Source organism: Microcebus murinus, chromosome 2 (genome assembly GCF_040939455.1).
Source record: "Microcebus murinus isolate Inina chromosome 2, M.murinus_Inina_mat1.0, whole genome shotgun sequence".
NCBI classification, from domain to species: Eukaryota; Metazoa; Chordata; class Mammalia; order Primates; family Cheirogaleidae; genus Microcebus; species Microcebus murinus.
The window spans coordinates 108,906,842-108,929,408 of NC_134105.1; the positions used below are offsets into that span (position 1 = coordinate 108,906,842).

Genomic DNA, 22,567 nt, shown 5'->3' on the forward strand with positions numbered 1-22,567 from the left:
CATAATATGCTAAAAAAAAAAAAAAAAAAACCTAGCTCTGACACCAACAGATAGTTGGTACACTGGAATGTGAACTTCCTGCAAGCCCAGAGACTTGAGCTCCTGTCCAGGATCTGGTCCTAGTTAGCTCTGTGACACTGAGCAAACCACTCCATCTTTCTGGACTTCAGTTTTCATATAAGTAAAATGTGAATAACAAGCTCTCCCTCATAGGATTGTCGTAAGGAGTGAAATGCGAGGAGGAACATGAGAATGTGTGCAAATGTATGAAAAGCATGATTATCAGTAAGAAAGATGATTTCAAAAACCTTCTTTTTTCTCCCATTGCCACCTGTAGCTCACCTCAGTCGGGAAACCCAAAACTCAGCCAACAACTGTACATAGTGGCTGTGTTTTATGAAAGGCTCTCTGCTACATACGGAGGGATACTAGAACATTGTGTGCTTAGGAGAGGATTCAGAAGATATTTATTGAAAGAAAGAACATTTAAATGTCTACAACCGTAAAAATAGACCTTAATCAGATCCTAGACCAGGGTCTGCCGGGGATGTAGTGATTGAAAGAGAAGCCTTCATTGTTTGATATTCTAGGAGACTCTGTTAGAACAATTTTTTTTTTTTTGAGACAGGTCCTTGTTCCCCGGGCTCCAGTGCAGCGGCATCAGAGCTCACTGCAGCCTCAAGCCCCTGGGCTGAAGCGATCCTACTGCCTCAGCCTCCCCAGTAGCTGGAACTACAGGTGTGTGCCATCATGCCTGGCTAATTTTTTAACTTTTTGTAGAGAGGAAGTCTTGCTATGTTGCCCAGGCTCCCACCGTCAGTTCCGTGCATCTCCGTGAGTCCTCCTCTGGCCCAGGACTTAGAACCCAGCTCAGCTCTACTCCCTCCAGGGCCCCCACCCTGCCACCCCGGCCAGCCAGAGGGGAGCAGAAGGAACTGCTCTCCCAGGAGAGAGTTACCTGCACTGCACCCTCTGGTGGTCATGGAGAGGAACAGCAGGAAGCAGAGTCTGGTCATTATCCTCTAAGGCTGGATCCCCAACCCCTGGGCTACAGAAATGTACTGGTCTATATCCTGTTATGAACCAGGCCCCATAGCAGGAGGTGAGCAGGGAGAGAGTGAGCAAAGCTCCATCTGTATTTACAAACACTCCCCATAGCTCTCATCACAGCCTGAGCGCCCACTCCTGTCAGATCAGCAGTGGCATCAGAGTTTCATAGGAGCACAAACCCTGCTGTAAACTGCACATGTGAGGGATGTAGGTTACATGCTCCTTATGAGAATCTAATGCCCAGTGATCTGAGGTGGAGCTGAGGCAGTGATGCCCCATCCCCGATCTGTGGAAAAATTGTCTTCCATGAAACTATTTCCTGGACCACTGCTCTGCGGGGAAGCAAGATGCACAAGGTCACTGACTGGCCCATCCTTGTGTTCCTCCCGTCCTTACTCCCTGACAGCTCTGAGTCAGGAAACCTCAAATGCAAAGTGATGGGCTACTGAGCATTCTGGAACCTCCTGGAATATCCCCAACCCCTATCCAACTCTACAGAGGAGCCACAGGCTCCTTTCCCTAAAATTCTCCATTTCTGAGTCTGAGACCAGACATGAGCTGGCATCATTGCGCCCACACACACACACGGATCTTATCTCAGCCTCAGAAACACCTTCCTCACCAGCACAGATAGCTCCCTCCTTCCTTCCTCACAGGTGCCAGGGGCTGAAAGGTCCCTGCTGGGAGAAACTCAGAGCTCTCTCTGCAGAGGATCCTGAAACAGGGCACAAGGCTGAGCCCTTTATGGGGAGAGCCAAACCACCCAAGCCCTGCCCAGCTCAGCCCTGCCCAGCCCAGCCTGTGGGCCCCTCCCTCTGACCCCTTCCCTTTGAGGGTACCTGAGCCAGGGCCTCTGGGTGTGAGAAGGGATGGGGGACTGGCTGGAGGGGCAGGGGGCTGCGTTCTTGGTCACACAGGTGACCCTCACCATTCGAGGAGGGGACTCCTGCTTTGTTGAGGCAGGCTACACAGTGTGACGGTGTGATAGCAGATTGGCGGGCTAGCTCAGACCTCACAGTCCTTCCCTGCATCCTCCCCCTCCCACCCAACCAGAAGCTCCAGTGCCCGAGGACAGCTGTGTCACAATGTCATCCATGGCTGGGCACGGTGGCTCATGCCTGTAATCCTAGCACTCTAGGAGGCCAAGGCGAGAGGATTGCTCAAGATCAGGAGTTGGAAACCAGCCTAAGCAAGAGCGAGACCCCGTCTTTACTAAAAATAGAAATTAATTGGCCAACTAAAAATATATAGAAAACATTAGCCGGGCATGGTGGTGCATGCCTGTAGTCTCAGCTACTCAGGAGGCTGAGGCAGGAGGATTGCTTGAGCCCAGGAGTTTGAGGTTGCTGTGAGCTAGGCTGACACCTTGGCACTCTAACCCGGGCAACACAGTGAGACTCTGTTGAAAAAGGAAAAAGCATATTCGAACGCTACCCCCAATCCAAAAAAGTTCTAGGAATGACAATGGCCAACACAAAATTTAAACGTTTTCTTCTCTTTGTTGCAATTACTGTACGCCATGTTTCCACCATCAAATATTCAATAAATGTTCCAGTGCAGACAACAGCCTGATGTTTACCAATGCTTGGGCATTTAAAGGAAGAGATGTGGTGTCCTGTTTGGAACAAAGCAAGCCAGAGAAAAACAATGGCAGCCACAGTCAGATTGATGATAAGTAAATGAGAGCCAAGGAGCTGTGGAAATGCAGATTCACATGGGAGGGACACAAGTCTCCCTGGGACTCTTTAGTCCCCCTGGGTAGCGTGCTGGTAGGTTTCCCACAGTACAAGACTCCTGCCATTCCACTGGAATTTAAAGAAAAATGTGGCCCAAAGAGTCTGGAAGAAAGGAAAACTTGTGCTTGAATCGCATATTCATAAAGTGTATTATCCACTTAGGACATTTCTTTGTAAATTCTGATATTTTTAAATTTCATTTTTTAACGTCTCTGGTGTTAATTTTCAACTACAAAGTAAGATCTAAATTGATCTTTTTAGCCAAGCATGGTAGCTCACACCAGAAATCCTAGCACCTTGGGAGGCTGGGGGGGGGGCTTGAGGCCAGGAGTTCAAGACGAGCACGAGCAACATATGGAGACCCCTATCTCTACAAAAAATAGAAAATTAGCTGGGTATGGTGGCACGTGCCTGTAGTCCCAGCTACTCCAAAGGTTGACCCAAGAGGATCCCTCTAGCCCAGGAATTGAAGGCTACAGTGAGTTATAATGACACCACTGCACTCTAACCTGGGCAATAGCGTGAGGCTCTGTCTCAAAAAAAACACAAAAACATAGGCCAGGTACAGTGCATATTTGTAATCCTAGCACTTTGGGAGGTTGGGGTGACAGAATCCCATGAGTCCAGGAGTTCGACGTTGCAGTGAGCTATGATCCAGCCACTGCACTCTAGTCCAGACAACATAGCAAGACCTTGTCTTAAAAATAAATAAATAAATGTTCTTTTAATTTAAAAAAAATTCATCTTTTTTTCAACTTGCAAATTCCTCTTCCCAGCATTATTTATGAATTGTTTTTAGCCACAGTTATTGTCTTCACTAGGCACTAAATGCATTTTTATTTAGGGTCATTTATTTTTGCACTAGTACTATGCTGTTTTCTTGTGTTTTTTTTTATTTTTTTTATATTATATTAATATTTTAGATTTTATTTTCTTTTCTTCACACCTTCCATGTGTTCTAATGTTCAATATGCTGTTTAAATTATAATAATTTAATGATATATTTTCATAGCAAGAAAGGCTAATGCCCACATTTACACATATGCATAAAATGTTTATTAAATGTAAATTCTCATTAAATGTTTATTTGCTATTCTTCCCTGTATATTTATTTCATACTAACTAAAAATCATATAAAAATTTCTCTTTAGGCCAGGCGCGGTGGCTCACGCCTGTAATCCTAACACTCTGGGAGGCCGAGGCGGGTGGATTGCTTGAGGTCAGGAGTTCTAAACCAGCCTGAGCAAGAGCAAGACCCCATCTCTACTATAAATAGAAAGAAATTAATTGGTCAACTAATATATATAGAAAAAAAAATTCTCTTTAGCCTACCACTCAAAAATAGCTCCTATTAAGTTCCAATCTTTATATATAAATGGAGAAACAGAATGAAAAACACATATATCCTGGGTTATTTACTTTCACAAAACTGTTTAGCATTTTACTGAATTATTAAATATTCTTCAAAAACAAGATTTTTAAGAACCAAATATTCAGTTACATAAACTTTTAAAAATTTAACTATTCCTTAGTGTTGAACAATTAAGCTATTTCCAAGTTTTCACTATAATAAACACTGCACTAAAGATTCTTATACATTTGTCTTTATTTATATCTATAATTATTTTGGGGGGGTGATTTTTTTCTTTTTAACTTCTTATTTTCTTTCTTGCTTGCTTGCTTTTTTATTATTATTATTTTTTGAGACAGAGTCTTGCTCTGTTGTCTGGGCTAGAGTGCCATGCCTAGCTCACAGCAACCTCGAACTCCTGGGCTCAAACAATCCTCCTGCGTCAGCCTCCCAAGTAGCTGGGACTCTAGGCACAGGCCAAAACACCCAGCTAATTTTTCTATTTTTAGTAGAGATAGGGTCTCACTTTTTTTTTTTTTTTTAATCACACAAGAGGAGGTTTCTTTTCTGGCTAGCCAGGGTCCAAGCCCCAGAGCACCAGCGCAGTGGCCACCCTTGCAGGCAAGGACCCCGACCGGAACAGTGGTATGCCTTTTATCCCCATGGTGCACAAGCTGCGCACAAGCTGATCACGCGTGGATCATGCGTTGACCTTAAAAATGATTGGTTGCCCAAGGGTCTCACTTTTGTTCAGGGTGGTCTCCAACTCCTGAGCTCAAGCAATCCTCCCACCTCAGCCTCCCAGAGTGCTGGAATTACAGGACTGAGCCACCATGCCTGGCCTACACCTATAATTCTTTTCTAGGGATAAATTTCTAGAAGCGAAATTTCTGGGCAAAATAGCATGAACATTTTGGAGGCTATCTATATTGCCTTCCTGATAACTTGTATCAATTATTATTTCCACTAGTAGTGAATTTAAAAGTCCATTTCTTATACCCTAGCCAATGCCAGTATGTCAATAAGGATTATATTTGGCTGCAAATAATAGAAAATCTTATCACAGCTGCTTAAATAGGTAAGAGGAAGATTTATCACAAAACTGCAGGAGTAGGCAACCCAGGACTGGTGTGAACCTCAACTATGTCAAGAGGGTACTTGTCTACCCTGATCTTCCTCCTTCACCATCCTTTGTCATTTTCAGCCTCATGATCATAGGATAGCTACTGTCTCTCCAGGCTTCACGTCTATATTTCAGGGAGAAAGAATATGAGAGAGTAAAAGGCAAAGAGGAATTAAGCTTCTGCTCACTAAAACTTGTTACATGGCCATCCCTTGCTATAAGGAAAGCTGGGAATTTGAGTATTTTGCTACCAACATTAGAAGAAAGAAAGGAGAAAGTGGGATTAGAATGAACAGAGACCACTAGTATAAACTATGATTTATCACTTTTTGGTCAATTTGAAATCTAAAAAAAAAAAAAAAAAAAAAAAGCAAACTTATAATCTTCATTTCCTTGGTTATTAATGAAGTTAAACAGTGTTAATTTTTTTTGGAATTTTGATCTGAATTGCATTAAACCTAGAAAATAATTTAGGAACAATAGTCATTTTCAAATGTTTATCCTACCATAAAACTTTGTTTTTCTCTTTATTTATTTAATCTCTGTTTGTAACCCTTTTTCTTTACATATATGCAAAATTCCTGGGAGGCACCCACACCTGCAGATGCAAGCCATTCCTGCTAGAAGTTAAATGGTTGGAAAGACTAGGAGATGAAGTATCCCAGGGATGCCTAAACTACAGGCACCTTGGTCTCCACAGGCTGTGTTAAACAAGAAGGGAGAGAGGCAGGAGAACAGAAGTTCGCCCCACTTGGAACCTTCCCTACCACCGGCCTACAGTTCATCACCCCCACTCTGCCTAAGATCGCTGTTGGGCAGGGAGCGGGGAAGTCTGTCCCTTTGAGACAGCTCGGCTTCCTCATAGGTAAAATATGGGTAGTAATTCAAGTCCATAGTTCCATATCCCAAAATCAGCACCAGATGAGTTTTTTGTGGTTTTTTTGTTTTTTTTTTTTTCTCTAGACAGCTGTCTCCTGCATGGTTTGTCTCCCCAGTCATTGTCCACAGGACTCTGAGAAGTCGTAGGAATATGCAGGCGCAGACACAAAGCCCAGCTTTATCTCCAACGTTGTGGAAAGGGACTGTACGTCACGGGGCAGACAGATGAGTTTTAGAATACAAAGACTTTGAGGATTTTCAAGATAAACAAGTTAAACATATCATATATAGCTTAACATCTTCAGCAGAATCTAAGGCAACCCTCATAATCAAATACAGTACCACATGCTTTTGGAATTTTGGAATTGTGGACTTGTACTGAGCTCATAGGACTGTTGTAAGGTTCAAGTGGGGATAATGCAAAGGCATGTACTTTGTACACTGATAAAACATTACGAAAACATTAGATCGTACTGGTTTCTTTATTATTGTTGGACTCACAATCTGCTCCCTAATGCCTGCTCCCCAGATAGAGGGGCATCAAAGGAAAGCCAAAACAAGCTCTCCTCAATATGCCTTTTGTGTCCCATGGCCCGTGGGCTTTGGATGAAGGAAGGGGGCCAGATGCCAATAGGGTCTAGGGAAAACACTGCTGGCCAAAGTCTGGTCTGAATGTCACAAAATACCCCTTTTCCAGGAATCACTAATTGGTCCCTTAAGTTCGTATGGTCAATGGCTTCCCATCACTGTAAATTATCATGGTGATGTCCGTCCAAATTTCTAAATATTTCTCTGGTAATAAAATAAACTTTTTGACAGTACTCAAAATTCCATGCAGTTATTCTGCAATATCAAATACTTCATGAGTAAAAATTATTATAGCATGCAAATAAGTTTCAATTAACTTTTATTTATTTATTCATGACAAGGTCTTGCTCTGTCACTCAGGCTAGAATGCAGCGGCACGATCAACGCAGTGCAACTTCAAACTCCTGGGCTCAAGTGATCCTCCTACCTCAGCCTCCAGAGTAGCTGGAACTACAGGTAAGTGCCACCATGCCTGCTTAACTTTGTTTACTTTTTGTAGAGATAGGGGTCTCACCATGTTATTCAGGCTGGTCTTGAATTCCTGGTCTCCTCAAGCAATCCTTCCAACTCGGCCTCCCAACGTGCTAGGATTACAGGCATGAGTCACCTCACCTAGCCCAGTTAAATATATTTATTAGTAAATATATTTCAGCACCACCCCAGTATTTGACTTATTTATCTGTGACAAAAGTTGAGAAATCATAATTGTACTAAATTAGAAAATGTGCCCTGAAAATTCAGGCAATAGAACCCACTCCATTTCCCCTAGAAAAAGAATCACCATAAAAGTTCATTCTACTTCTAATTTTTGTGCATTTCCCTGGTTGTTAGACTGGAAAGAGCTTTGAGAAAAAAATTCATACCTGCCTCTAATTAATTGTGTCAACTCAGACTAATCTCCTTACTTCTCTAGGTAACACTATTCTCACCTGTTAAATAGAGACAAGGGGTTTGATGAGAACCAAAGTAAGATGAAGAAAATGCAAGAGTAATCTATTATACAAGGATAAAATAGGTAAGGCAGGCATTTAGCAATGTGTATTCTCATCTGCTATCCCAGGAATGCTTATTACTCTTACCCAAGAAAGATCATAGTGCATTTGGGAGACATATTTTCTGTGTGTGTGTGTGTGTGTGTGTGTGTGTGTGTGTGTGTGTTAATATAACAATTTAATATTACCAAATAGACTTATTGAGAAAATATAAGAATAGTTCAATATTAGAGAACTTAATAATATAATTCAGGATATTATATATTTTAACATTAAATAATAGATTAAAGGGGAATATATGATCATGAATAAAGATAACATAAAAATCAATTTTAAGGCCGGGCGCGGTGGCTCACGCCTGTAATCCTAGCTCTTGGGAGGCCGAGGCGGGCGGATTGCTCAAGGTCAGGAGTTCAAAACCAGCCTGAGCAAGAGCGAGACCCCGTCTCTACTATAAATAGAAAGAAATTAATTGGCCAACTGATATATATATGTAAAAAATTAGCTGGGCATGGTGGCGCATGCCTGTAGTCCCAGCTACTCGGGAGGCTGAGGCAGAAGGATCGCTGAAGCCCAGGAGTTTGAGGTTGCTGTGAGCTAGGCTGACGCCACGGCACTCACTCTAGCCTGGGCAACAAAGCGAGACTCTGTCTCAAAAAAAAAAAAAAAAAAAAAAAAAAAAAAAAATCAATTTTAAGAAATCCAATGTCCACTCTTGATTTAAGAAAAAAATAGTATGTTAGAAGCAAAAAGAAACTTTATATTTTCTTTTTATAAATGTCTTATGTTTTGGAGATATGCTATATGAACATGGCTCAAAATTCTGAAGGTATAAAAGAGTAAACAGTGGAAGTCTTCCTCCCTATTGGCCAGTTACTTGGTGTACACAATCTGTAGCTTTTTTTTTTCATCTCTCAAATTATTCAGATTCTTTTTCTTTTATTTCAGCATATTATGGGAGTACAATAGGTTACACATATTGCCTTTGCCCCACCCGAGTCAGAGCTTCAAGTGTGTCCATCCCCTAGACGGTGCATACCACACTGGTTAGGTGTGTATATACCCATCTCCTCCTCCCCTTTCCCACCTGCCAAACACCCAATGACTGTTACTACTATATGTGCACTTAAGTGTTGATCAGTGAATACCAATTTGATGTTGAGTACATATGGTTCTTGTTTTTCCATTCTTGTGCTACTTCACTTAGTAGAATGGACTCCAGCTCCATCCAGGATAATACAAGAGGGTGCTAGATCACCATTGTTTTTTGTGGCTGAGTAGAACTCCATGGTATACATGCACCACATTTTATTAATCCACTCACATATTGATGAGCACTTGGGTTGTTTCCACACCTTTGCAATTGTGAATGTGCTGTTATAAACATTCTAGTGAAGATGTCATTTTTATAGAATGTCTTTTTTTCCTTCGGGTAGATGCCTAGTAATAGGATTGCTTGATCAAATGGTAATTCTACTTGTAGCTCTTTGAGGTAGCTCCATATTCCTTAGAGGTTGCACTAGTTTGCAGTCCCACCAGCAGTGTAGGAGTGTTCCTATTTCAACTCCATGTCAGAAGAGACTTTTCTCAGCCAAACATCCTCAAAATGTATCCGATCCACAGAGCACAGCAGAGCTTGCAGCTACCTGGCAAAGGGCCTTAATCCAGCACGAGGGGGCTAGAATGACAGAGTAGAAGCACCCATTTCTGGGCTAACAAGCAAAGGAAGACCCAAATCCATGAGGGTCCTCTGGGCACACTCACAAGCAAGGGTAAAGACCCAGGACTAAGGGCCAGAAGCAACAGTATAGCAGGATGGTTAGGAAAGCAAACCCTTCCCTTGGGGAAGCACCATTTCCTCATTTGTAAATTGAGGATGTTAACACATCTCCCAGGCTTATCAAGAGGATCACATGTGACGGTTTATGTGTAACACTTTACAAACTGTAAAACACTGCTAAACTAGATAACATTAACTCCTTTGGAGTTGTGGAGGATACCATCTGCTCCCTGGTGCCTGCTCCCCAGATAACGGGGCATTAAAGGGGATATCCACAGCCAACCCAAACTCCCCCTGAACGACCCTTGTTGTGTCCAGTGGTCTGTAAATTCAGGAGGAGGAAGCATGAGGGAGATGGCACAGGTGAGAAGCTGGCCTAGGATCTCTTTTGTAGTTCAGAAAAGTTCCTGTTTCCAGGAATCACTTATGGATCCTTGTGTCTGCTAATTAATGCCAGCCCTTCCCCAAGACTGAGGTTGGAGTAAAATACTTCAGTATCTCACTGGTAATAAAAATGTTTTAAACAGGACTTCAAAAAGTGTTTCAAAGCTGTGTTCCAGTTTCCTCCACTCAAAGTGGCTGACCCATTCCTTCTCCAGAACAAGCTATGCTTTAATAAACTTTGGCACTTTGCCTCCTTGCAAAAAAAAAAAACAAAAAAAACTTTGTTCCAAACTTTTAAAAAATTATTCCTCAAAATAAATTAAAATGGTTTCAAGAAAGCACAAGCAATATAAACAAATTAAATCATGCAGGTTCAGCAAGGCCCCAAGATGTCAAACTACCACAATAAAAAAGGAATGGTTAGGCTCCGCACGGTGGCTCATGCCTGTAATACTAGCATTCTGGGAGGCCGAGGCGGGTGGATGATTTGAGCACAGGAGTTAGAGACCAGCCTGAGCAAGAGCGAGACCCTATCTCTACTAAAAATAGAAAGAAATTACTTGAACAGCTAAAAATATATAGAAAAAATTAGCCAGGCATGGTGACACATGCCTATAGTCCCAGCTACTCAGGAGGCAGGAGGATCACTTGAGCCCAGGAGTTTGAGATTGCTGTGAGCTAGGCTGACGCCACAGCACTCTAGCCCAGGCAACAGAGTGAGACTCTGTCTCAAAAAAAATAAAAATAAAAAGGAATGGTTAATGCAGCTCCACCCCCACAGACCGAGGTAGGTGCACCCTAAATACACTTCTATCACCAGATTTATTAAATGCCACTGTTTTGTTGGTCTTTGGCTATTAGACTTAGTTCTGGTGGGCAAGGATTCTGTCTCCTTCATCTCTGTATTCTCAGCTCACAGTACAGTGCCTAGCCCAGAGCTTTTGAAATCACATATCACAGGACCCTGGTATGGCATAGATGGGTTACAGGAGTCCCAGGAGATGCTGATAATGGTACATTTTTTATAGTGATGCAAAACCCACAATCATGTTTTCACAACCATTTAAATTTTTACTCCAGCTAAAATTATATTTAAACAGTATTTGTGGCCGGGTGCGGTGGCTCACGCCTGTAATCCTAGCACTCTGGGAGGCCGAGGTGGGTGGATTGCTCAAGTTCAGGAGTTCAAAACCAGCCTGAGCAAGACCCCGTCTCTACTAAAAATAGAAAGAAATTGGACAACTAAAAATATATATACAAAAAATTAGCCGGGCATGGTGGCACATGCCTGTAGTCGCAGCTACTTGGGAGGCTGAGACAGGAGGATCGCCTGAGCCCAGGAGTTTGAAGTTGCTGTGAGCTAGGCTGACGCCATGGCACTCACTCTAGCCTGGACGACAAAGTGAGACTCTGTCTCAAAAAAAAAAAAAAAAAAAAAAAAAAAACAGTATTTGTATGACTCCCTCTGTATACTTCCTAAATTCAGTTCTTATTATCTTGGGGAAAGACTTTAGGCATAACGCCAACCACCCAAGAGTTTTCTCTATTGGCTACACCAAGGAGCTTGTCCCCAGGAAATGCCAGGCAAAGATTATCCTTTTATGCGTGTCCCACAATGCAAAGATTTGGAAGCACTAGTCTAGCAGGATTCAAAAAAAATGTTATAAGTGAAATCAAATAAGATTATATGAATGAAGTGATGAATGAAATCTAAGTGTTTGCTTTCTGACTTAGTAACTACAAATCACCAGCCTCTGTAAACCTTGATTTTCAAGCTGCAAAGAGAGAACAACGCTTATCTTATAGGATTATAAGGATAAATAAGGAATGGTGTCAGTAAAAGTTCAACTATAAAGCATTATACAAATCTAATTATTATCAACTTTGGCATGAACAATTACACTACCATTTTCCTAACCAATCAGTCTTCAACCTCTCCCTTATGCCGTGTAACCTGCTCTCATCAGGAAATTCTTCTTCAGATACTTTTTTTTCCCCACATCATTTGTTGGATTAAAAACCTTTGGTAGGCCGGGCACGGTGGCTCACGCCTGTAATTCTAGCACTATGGGAGGCCGAGGCGGGCATATCATTTGAGCTCAGGAGTTCGAGAACAGCCTGAGCAAGAGTGAGACCCTGTCTCTAGTAAAAATAGAAAGAAGTTAATTGGCCAACTAAAAATATGTAGAAAAAAATTAGCCGAGCTTGGTGGCACATGCCTGTAGTCCCAGCTACTCAGGAGGCTGAGGCAGGAGGATCGCTTGAGCCCAGGAGTTTGAGGTTGCCGTCAGTTAGGCTGATGCCACGGCACTCTAGCCAGGGCAACAGAGTGAGACTCTGTCTCAAAAAAAAAAAAAAAAAAAAACCTTTGGTAGAAGCACCACATGTACTCACCATCAAATTGGTTTTAACTGATCAACACCTAAGTGCACATATAGTAATAACGTTCACCGGGCATCAGCCAGATGGCAGGGGGAGGAGGGGATGGGTATATACACAGCTAATGGGTGTGGTGCCCACCATCTGGGGGATGGACATGCTTGAAGCTCTGACTCCAGTAGGGCAAAGGCAATATACCTAACCTAAGCATTTGTACCCGCACAATATGCTAAAATTAAAAAGAAGAAAAAAAACCTTGGTAGCTCCCCTTTGCCTACTCAGTCACAAGAACCTTCAATCACCTGACTGCAACTTCCCTCTGTTCTCCATGACAGGTCCTGGGGGAATCCAATGCCAACCTGGCAGACACGCCAGCTACCAGGGAAGGGCCTTAAGGTCCCAGGGCCAAGCTATGTTAGACAAAAGTTTACCCAGAGAAGTCAGAAGCAACAACATAAAGCAGCAAGTTCAACAGATGAGCCAGGGAGCCAGAAGTCAGAGCTGCAAAGACAGCATTAGTGTCAGGTTTAGGTGCAAGGTGAGGACATAAGCTATATGGTTTCATCAAGGTAGGCTTGGTTATGCTACCCTGACAAACTTCCAGTGGCTTCACACAACAGAGGTTCATTGCTTGCTTTTGCACACTCTGTAGCAGGTCTGAGTGACTCTCCAGGGTCTTCCACAGAGCAGCTCAGTTGCGGGGCGAGAGTAGTTGAGGCAGGCTCATGAGGAAATCAGCTGCTTCTCCCCATGGACCCAAGTCGCTAAGATAGGGATTGCCACAAAGGATAAGGAAATTGATAGGCAACAGAGAGAAATAAAAGAATACACAGAGATTAAGGTATAGTTTATAGTGATAGATAGATAGATAGATAGATAGATAGATAGATAGATAGATAGATAGATAGATAGATGATAGATAGGCAGACAGATGGATCGATTGATCGATCAGATATATCACAATGGGAAGTTCCTAGGGGACTGGCGGATCTCCATAACCGCCAGCAATATGGTTAGATTCATACAGGTTTTTATAATCACAGACATCAATTACCAGTTGTCAGGGTAACATATCTGCATATCAGGGAATGCAGTTGCTAGGGGATACAGGTAGTGGGTTAGGGTCAAAAGTCCTCTCAAGGAGCTTCTAATGTATCTAGGTGAACAAACAGATACAAAGTCTATTAGGGGCAAGCTTCTAATTTCTAAGAGGTAGTTGTCAATTAACAAAGGTAAAACAAAAGAGGTATAGTGACTCAATATTTCTCTGATTAGTTATGGTGGACTTAAAGGTAGACAGACAGGAGAGAGCAGGAAGCCCATCTCTAATAAAACAGGTGGTTATTTTGCAATTAAGCACTGACACATGCTACAAAATGGATAAACCATTTATATGAAATGTCAAGAATAAACAAATCCATAGCGAGAGAAAGATGAGTGGTTGCCTAGATCTGTGGGAAGAGGGGAAATGAAGTGTGACAGCTGAGACTGAGCAGGGCCCCCCAAAGATGGAAATAAAAGAAAATCTTTAATTCCTTCATGGGAAGTTTGAGGCACCTGGCTAGCCTTGAAAAGTGAATGTTCAGCCTGGTGAGAATAATGGCCATCCAAGCAAGCCAGAGTCACAAGATGCTTTAGTCAGAAATCATCTTCTTAAGCTAAGAGAGTTCTCAGGTAGAGAATTACAGAACCTGTTGAGTCACTGATCTGGTCAACATCAATCAGTTCCCCCCAAAAGCAGAGGCTAGAAGATATCTCAAGACCAATCTTGAGTTTTACAATAGCAATGTTACCTATAGAAGCCACTGGGGCAGTCACAAGTCTTACACCAGTCAAGGATACACGACTCTTAAGCAATAAGCAATTATAGGAAGGCAAGCTATGAAACAATTGCTCATTAACTTTTAGCTACGTCTGTACTTCTGTAGAAATCAGACTTCTACCATGGTTCTTGCTTTATAGCCTTACATTACTTTAAAATAGGTGATTTCATTAACACACGTTCTTGAGTTGTTTTTCAGAAACCTCCACCAGATGGAAAATGCAGTTAAGGGGGCACTGAGGAATGGAACTCTGATCACCATTCTTTGTTCTAAATTTCCCCTGGAGGAGCCTGTCACACCCATTGTAACATTCCTTTCTGCTAATCCAAGAGTCTCTAAATCCATTTATGTCCCCCACTTTGATATATCCCACCTTTTGGGGCCAGGCCTGCCTGAAATGCACCCCTGCCTTTAAAATCCCTAGTTTGTAAGCCATCAGGGAGTTGGAGTTTTAGTTGTTAGCTGCTCATTCTCCTTGCATGGCTCAGCCACTTGTCCTCAAGGCCATGTCAGAAGAATAAGAAGGAAAGGGGAAGGAAAGAGAAATTTTATTACTTTACCAGCAAAGGAGGAGAACGGAGACTCCTGTCTGAAATGCCATTGTCTTTTTTTTTTTTTTTTTTTTTTTGAGACAGAGTCTCACTTCTGTTCCCTGGGCTAGAGTGCCATGGCATCAGCTTAGCTCACAGCAACCTCAAACTCCTGGGCTCAAGCAATCCTCCTGCCTCAGCTTCCCAAGTAGCTGGGACTATAGGCATGTGCCACCATGCTATGATAATTTTTGTGTGTGTATATATATATATATATATATATATATATATATATATATATATTTAGTTAGCCAATTGATTTCTTTCTATTTATAGTAGAGACAGGTCTCTCTCTTGCTCAGGCTGGTCTCGAACTCCTGACCTTGAGCAATCCACCCTCCTCGGCCTCCCAGAGTGCTAGGATTATAGGCATGAGCCACCACGCCCGGCCGCCATTGTCTTAATATAATAATAAGCAGAAATGCAGAGCTTTTAAAGGATGGGTTCTCAGCTTCAGACAATTACTGTCCAACTACAGTTGGTGATTCTGATCATCCCATCTCCGCTGAAGACAATCTTGTGACCTCCACCCAGGACCTCACTTTAGCAGGTCGAGGCTGAGCCATCTCCTTTAGCACAAATAACAGGAGTTACCCTGCCCTTACCAACCACTGGCCTGAGGCAGGGATGCAGGTTTTAGTTCTCAAAAAGAAGAGGAGGATGTTTTAAAGAGATGGAAAATATTTTTGCCTTTTTCTCAGGTCATTCCCTCTGTAAAATATTCCCTACTGTCAATACTCCCCTTCCACATCTATGGGAGGGGTGGTGACATAGTCATCGAGCTACTTCCTGCTGATTTGGGGTGAGGTCTCAGATGGAAGGTTTACACTTAGGTATGTCACTACAAAGCTTTGGCAGTATATTTATAACAACAGATTACCAGGCAAAACAAAAGGCATAAGCAACAACTGTAACAGTGAGGACTGACAAAGCAACATTGTGTACCACCTTGTACACAATGTCTGATACAGCGCTGGACTAGAAAGAGACATCACAGGACCTCTGAGGTTGGAGCTATTGGTTGCACTCCATCGGTGATCTGAGGTACTGGCTTCTGTAAATTCAGAAACCATACATAGCACTGAACAAGGTTTAGGATGACAAATACAAATCAACAGAAGAGGCAATAGCCCGGGAAAACCCTCACTAAGGAGTTGTCTCTCCATCCTATAGACAGAACAAATAATGAAAGGTTAGCAAAAAAAAAAAAAAAAAAAAAAATTAACATTTTCATTTTCCCCCTTCCTTAAACAGTTACTTAGATCACCTAAAAGCTGGCCCCTCCACTAGGAGCTTGGTTTTCTTCCTCCATGGGACACCTCTTTACTCTGGTTTGATGGACCCAAGGTTTCATTTCTGACAATTTCAACAGGGTATGAGCTGTTAGAGCTGTTAAGTCTCTTTCACTTCTTCGTTTCCAACTGGAGTAGAGACCTGAAAGAGGCAAACTCATACATAGTGGTTAGTACCTGACCCACCCATTTGGTGTATTGTTTTACCCTGTTTTCCACTCATGGTTCTATTACCATACTTACCTTAGAAGGGTCTCTCATAAACTATTTCTTAGGAGCTTAACTTAAGGCTGCTTCTGAGGGCTATCATTATTCAGAGGGGGTAAAACAGCAATACCCTATTCTACTTTTCTGCATTGATTTTACAATGTAAGTAATTTTTATTCTAGATGTAGGACTTTTCTTACTTGTTGGACTCTCTCCAATTCAGAAGCGTGTCCAAGGAGGGGAGCCTATGGACATCTTGAAGACCTGTGGGACCACTGAGTCCATGTAGAGAAGACTCACCAGGTTCCCACTGAGGCTCCACTCAAAGCTCATAGGCGACCACAGGACACTGTCCAATAGATCCAGGTGCAAACTGCAGGAAGCAACACAGCCATGACACAGTCACCCCATGAAATGCCCAGGGCTCCCTGAGTTTCTGGGTCCTGTTGACAATGGGGCTGTCTAAGCCTCCTCTGCTTCTGGTGGTTTCCAGGTCCCTTCCTTCTTGGCCTCAGATTTCTATAGCTCAGCCATGCTGCTGTGGTGCCATGGGGTCCATCATCAGCCTGCCATTTTCCATCTGCTTGGCCTTTTCCCCTTGACTGCTGATGTCCATCACCCCATCATCCTCTGAGGCTTGTTCCTGCTCCATGGTGGCATATATGTATAGGAACTTGGCAAAGGCCCTCTCCCAGGCTGCAGCTCCTGGTAGGAGCTCGTCTTGGAGCTTTAGATGCTCTCTCCATTCCCAGCATTTTTCTTCTTGATAACTGCAACTCAGCTTCCTGGGCTGAAGTCCCAGGTGGCAGTGTCACTGCTGTGATCACCACACATTCAGTCTCTCACTGTTCATAAATCTGTTCCACCAGTGAGAAAAATCCCATCTTGTTCTGGCATTGGCTAATCTGACAGATCCATCCTGCTAGAATACAGGCTCCAGAACCTCTAAACAGTCATGTTGTGAAGGCAAAAGGGCAGCAGGATTGAGCATAGACACAGTCTTTAAAAGCAATTTATCAAGGAAGTCATCTCCTCCCAGTATTGTTCAGTGGCTTTAACAAGTCATTGGCCATGGGATGTCTCTCAGCATCTGTCCTAGGACTGTAAGGCTCATTCCTGTTTTTCATAGTATTTACAAGTCAGGCAAACCCAGAGTGGGGCAGTCATAAACTATTCCCTCCAGGGCCTCATACAAAGGGTTTCATAGTCTGGGATCCAGACACCATTCCTAGGAACCCCAAATAAGTTAATGTAAGTTTACAAACCTGTCTGATTGCAGGTTCACAAATCCCCTGCTAAGCTTTCAAACAGAGCAGGCGAGCCTTTTTTTAAAACTCCTAACACAGTCTAAAAGCACTGTAAAGCCACTCCAGTCCCAGGATCCTGTCATTTAAACGTTACTGAATATCATTCAAGTTCCACAGCTGCCTATAGCTGCCTCACTGCTGTTCGGCCCCTTCCCCACCACTCTCTGCCTGGCACGCTGAGTGCTGGGTGAGGCTGGTGCCAGGGTCAGGGCTGCAGCAGGAGGAAGGAGCCCCAGACTGCTTCTGTCCATGGGGCTTGGCACCAATCAAATGCCCAGGGCATTGAATTTTTCTCCCAGGGCTCCTGTGGGGATATTTGGAGGCAGGGGGCCCTGACCCCGTCCTTTGCCATCTGAGTCCTGGACTTAAAAACCTTTTTCTCTCCTAGGGGCTTCTTACTCTCTGGAGGCCTTTGTAACTTCTGGGCAATGCTCTTTCTAACATCCTTTCTTTTTATAAAAAGCATACATAATTTGTCCACTTCTGATCATGGAACATCACCTGGCCAAATTGAGTTTTCTGCCTTGTCCTAGAGGAAGAGACCATTCCTTCCGGAGTTATAACTCAGTGGAGCCTAACAATTCTGTTTTTCTTTTGTTTCCATAAAAACGCCCCTTATGAAATATCTGATTGTTCAAATCATATAGAAGAAGCCTTACATTGGTGGAAGCCCATCTACAGCACTACTGCTTGAAATGAAACACACTATTCACTGTTTAAGTATACTGGCCTGTCTCAGAACCAAAAGACTGGCTCAATAGCTAATAAGACAATTCGCCAACCCAATTTCTGGGCTATGAAACTTCTTGGGAAAGTTTCATACCAAGGTATGTAGGGGCTCAGAAAACAATACCCCAAAATGAAGGCCTCAGAAGCAACCTCTGAAACAAAAGTTTTCCTCTGAACTTCTGCCCTTCTCTCAGTCCCATTCTCCCGAGGTTAGCCATAGAAACTGGAATCCCTCTACCCCAAAACTAGTCATAAATGCCAGAACCCATGTTCCCAAAAGCAAGACATAAAACCTAAAATTATTCTGTGTAAACACTGGCCATAAAGAAGTTACCTGACTTACCTTGTTTGTCTGTAGGTCATAAGACTCCTTATTCCGGAGAGGGCCCTGCCCCACACCCAGAAGGAAGAAATGCAAGCTCAGAGAGGCCAAGAAGAACCTAGACAGACAGGCCTTGCTGGGTTTCCCCACTCAGTCTATTAGCATTAGGTCATATCCTTTTTGTCCAATCATATTTCTACATGTCTGTCCATACTTTGTTGAACCTAAGCATAAAAATGGACAATTTCTCCTGCATCTTTGTATCTTCATTCTGAAGACTCCTGTGCATACACATTAAATAAATTGGTATGCTTTTTCTCTAATTAATCTGCTTTTTGCAAGATGATTTTTCAGCAAAACTTCAGAGGACCTTGGCCACAAATATTACCACAAAGAAATTTTTGATCTATTGAGATAATTATTAACACTCTATGGGCTGGGCGCGGTGGCTCACACCTGTAATTCTATCACTCTGGGAGGCCAAGGCGGGCGGAATATTTGAGCTCAGGAGTTCAATCCCAACCTGAGCAAGAGCGAGACCTGTCTCTACTATAAATAGAAAGAAATTAATTGGCCAACTAATATATATAGAAAAAATTAGCCAGGCATGGTGGCACATGCCTGTAGTCCCAGCTACTCGGGAGGCTGAGGCAGCAGGATGGCTTGAGTCCAGGAGTTTGAGGTTGCTGTGAGCTAGGCTGATGCCACGGCACTCACTCTAGCCTGGGCAACAAAGTGAGACTCTGTCTTAAAAAAAAAAAAAAAAACACTCTATGGAGTTAATTAATGAGATAGCTGTTAACACAAATATTAATGAGTATTAATAAAATGAATATTAATGTGATCGTATGTTAGCAATCATCTTGTTAATATTCATTTTATTAATACTCATTAATATTCATGAAATGTTCATTTTATATTTCTATGGGAGTCATGATTTTACCCTTTCTTAAGTTTTGTTTTTATTGACAAATACTAATTATACATATTTATAGGGTACAAGTGATATTTTGATACTTGTATACACTGTAGAATAAGCAAATCAGGCTTGTCCTCATTCTTATGTGGCCTTGGGGATAAGTGCCGAACTTTCAGTAACAGGGTCTCACTCTGTTACCCCAGCTAGAGTGCAGTGGCATCATCAAAGCACACTGAAACCTCTAACTCCTGGGCTCAAGTGATCATCTTGCCTCAGCCTCCTATGTAGCCTGGACTACAGGTGTGTCCCACCACGTCCAGGTAACTTTTATATTTTTTGTAGAGACAGGGTCTTGCTCTTGCTCTTGCTGTTCCAGCAAGTGTTACAGCAATTGACCAGGGAGAGAACCAAGTGGCACACAGAGGGTAGGAGAATCAGCTTTTATTTCTCTGGTGGGCTCAGACGGGCATACCACCAAATTCTGAGCACCGCTTCCTTATTTCTCTCTAGTCTTATACATTTCTTGGGTCACATACAACCATCAACGATGAGCATGCAAATTATCCAATTAACGGTGGGATTAGTAGGATCAGCCGTAAACTTCACGTGTATCCAATCAGCAGTGGATTTTGGCCTCAGGGCTCCTGGGTGGGGGCTTTTCCCTATCAAGGCTGCTCTCAAAGGACTGGTCTGAAGCAATCGTCCAGCCTCCCAGAGTGCTAGGATTACAGGCTCTAGGCACCGTGCCTAGCCCAACTTTTTTGTTTATAGAGTTGCAAAATAGTAAAGAACAAAGAAGGATACAGACCCTTAGAGAATCAGAAAATGCCAGAAGGTTTCTCTAGTCTAGACAAATCCTAGTAGTCCTTTGTTTTTGTGTTGTTTTGTTTTGTTTTTTGACACAGAGTCTAACTTTGTTGCCCAGGCTAGAGAGCTGCGGGGTCAGCCTAGCTCACAGCAACCTCAAACTCCTGGGCTCAAGCAATCCTTCTGCTTCAGCCTCCCAAGCAGCTGGGACTACAGGCATGTGCCACCATGCCCGGCTAATTTTTTCTATATATTTTTGGTTGGTCAATTAATTTCTTTCTATTAATAGTAGAGACGGGGGTCTCGCTCTTGCTCAGGCTGGTTTCAAACTCCTGACCTTGAGCAATCTGCCCGCCTCGGCCTCCCAAGTGCTAGGATTACAGGCGTGAGCCACCGGGCCCAGCCTAACATTTCTGTGATATGCCTTTAAGCTTACTTCAATGACCTTTCAGCCCCATCTTACTATTTCCCATCCATTTTTCAGGCTTCCAGCCTGTGCCAAGCCTTCTTATTTAATACTTTCTAGTTTTCTGCTTCCAAAGGCTTTTTGTTTACTCAATCATCTAGTAACTTCTTAGGTTTGATTCTTCAGCTGGCACATTTAAAGGTCCCTATTTGCCTTTGCTTTGTTGGTGTGGGGGGAAAAAGGACAAAAAAAGGAACGACAACAATTAAAATAAAAATGGTTCCCATAAATGTGCAGTGCTTTGACTTGAGAGCCTTTGCCATACTACGTCCCATTTGTCTTTCTAGAACTATTTCAATGAGTATCATAGCTCAAACATGATCAATTACTAACTTCTTTGTACTGTTACAGGAGTCTCTTTGAGAAGCACTCCCATGTTTGGCACAGTTTTTCTTGTTGATCTTTTTAACGAGCAAAACATTAACAGGGTTCCAAAAGCCAAAACTAGATAAAATGATATGCTCAGAGGAGTGATACCCCATTATGTATCTCTCTCATCATCATCCTACCTATTTACCTCTTGTAAATAACCAATTTCATTAGTTTTTTTTATTTTCCTTCCTATGTTGTTTCTGCAAAAGTAAATATAGTATGTTTCCTTACGTCCCCTTCTTTCTTACCAAAAAGATAACCTTGCTTTTTTTCATTTAACAATATATCCTAAAATATACTTCAAATTAGTATGTAGAGATTGTCCTCATTATTTTTACAGTTGCATTGTATTTCATTGTGTGAATATACCATAATTGAACCCATTTCCTATGTTTGAGCATTTTGAAGTAGTTTCTAATGTGTTGGCAAGTATAAACAATGTTGTAATCAAATAACTTTGTACATATTTTCCTATTGTTAGAGGTATGTCTTCAGGGTAAATTCCTAGACATGGGGTTGCCAGGCCAAGTGTTAAATACATATGTATTTGTTAAGATGTTGTCAATTTCCCTCCATCAAAGTTACACCCCTTTTTGTATTCCCACCAACAATACATGAGAGTGCTTGTTTCCCCATAGCCTTGCCAAAAGAGTGTGTTGTCAAGCTTTTGAATTGTTGCCAATCAGATAGGTGACGTTAACTATTAATATTTTTAACCCTTACACATAACCTTATCTCCAGCAAATCGTGCATGTAACTTACCTTCACTGGAAGAAGTGGGTAAAAAGGTGAAGTCCATGCCATGCCAGAAGGGTCTAGCGCCACCTGGTGGTAGCATATCTACCTGCAGAAAAAGTACTTGACTTCACAGCTATTTGTACTCACTCGTTTTTTTTTGTTTGTTTGTTTTTTGAGACAGAGTCTCACTCTGTTGCCGGGACTAGAGAGCCATGACGTCAACTTAGCTCACAGCAACCTCAAACTCCTGGGCTCAAGCGATCCTCCTGATTCAGTCTCCCAAGTAGCTGGGACTACAGGCACACACCACCATGCCCGGCTAATTTTTTCTATATGTTTTTATTTAGCCAATTAATTTCTTTCTATTTTTAGTAGAGATGGGGGGTCTCACTCTTGCTTAGGCTGGTCTTGAACTCCTGACCTTGAGTGATCCTCCCGCCTCGGCCCCCCAGAGTGCTAGGATTACATGTATTTAACTTTTTACATACCTACTAAATTACTTGCTCCTTCTGCCTTAAAAGAAAATGCATACATCCTAACCCCTTTCCTTTGGGTTGCAGTACATGCCACAGTCCAAACTTTGAGTGAGATGAGTGCTAAAACAATTCACACCCACACAATTTACTGTCTACATTAACATAACTTTACTATGTGAAGGTCTTCATTAAGACCTCACCATTCCAGGAAACTCTTCCTCAAGAAGATGAAGTTGCACATAACTAGAGATCCCAAC

General features: G+C 42.5%; 1 protein-coding gene and 1 pseudogene across 1 annotated transcript in view; both read right to left on the reverse strand.

Annotated features, from left to right (window-relative positions):
* LOC105870430 (intelectin-1) overlaps positions 1-16,507 on the reverse strand; it is a 33,776-nt gene extending 17,269 nt beyond the window's left edge. Inside the window, exon 1 of the mRNA XM_076010430.1 lies at positions 16,475-16,507. Within this exon, the coding sequence (XP_075866545.1) occupies positions 16,475-16,507 (33 nt within the window). The remainder of the gene's footprint in view (positions 1-16,474) is intronic.
* LOC142869793 (uncharacterized) lies at positions 6,226-6,415 on the reverse strand (annotated as a pseudogene).
* Positions 16,508-22,567: the final 6,060 nt, after the last annotated feature.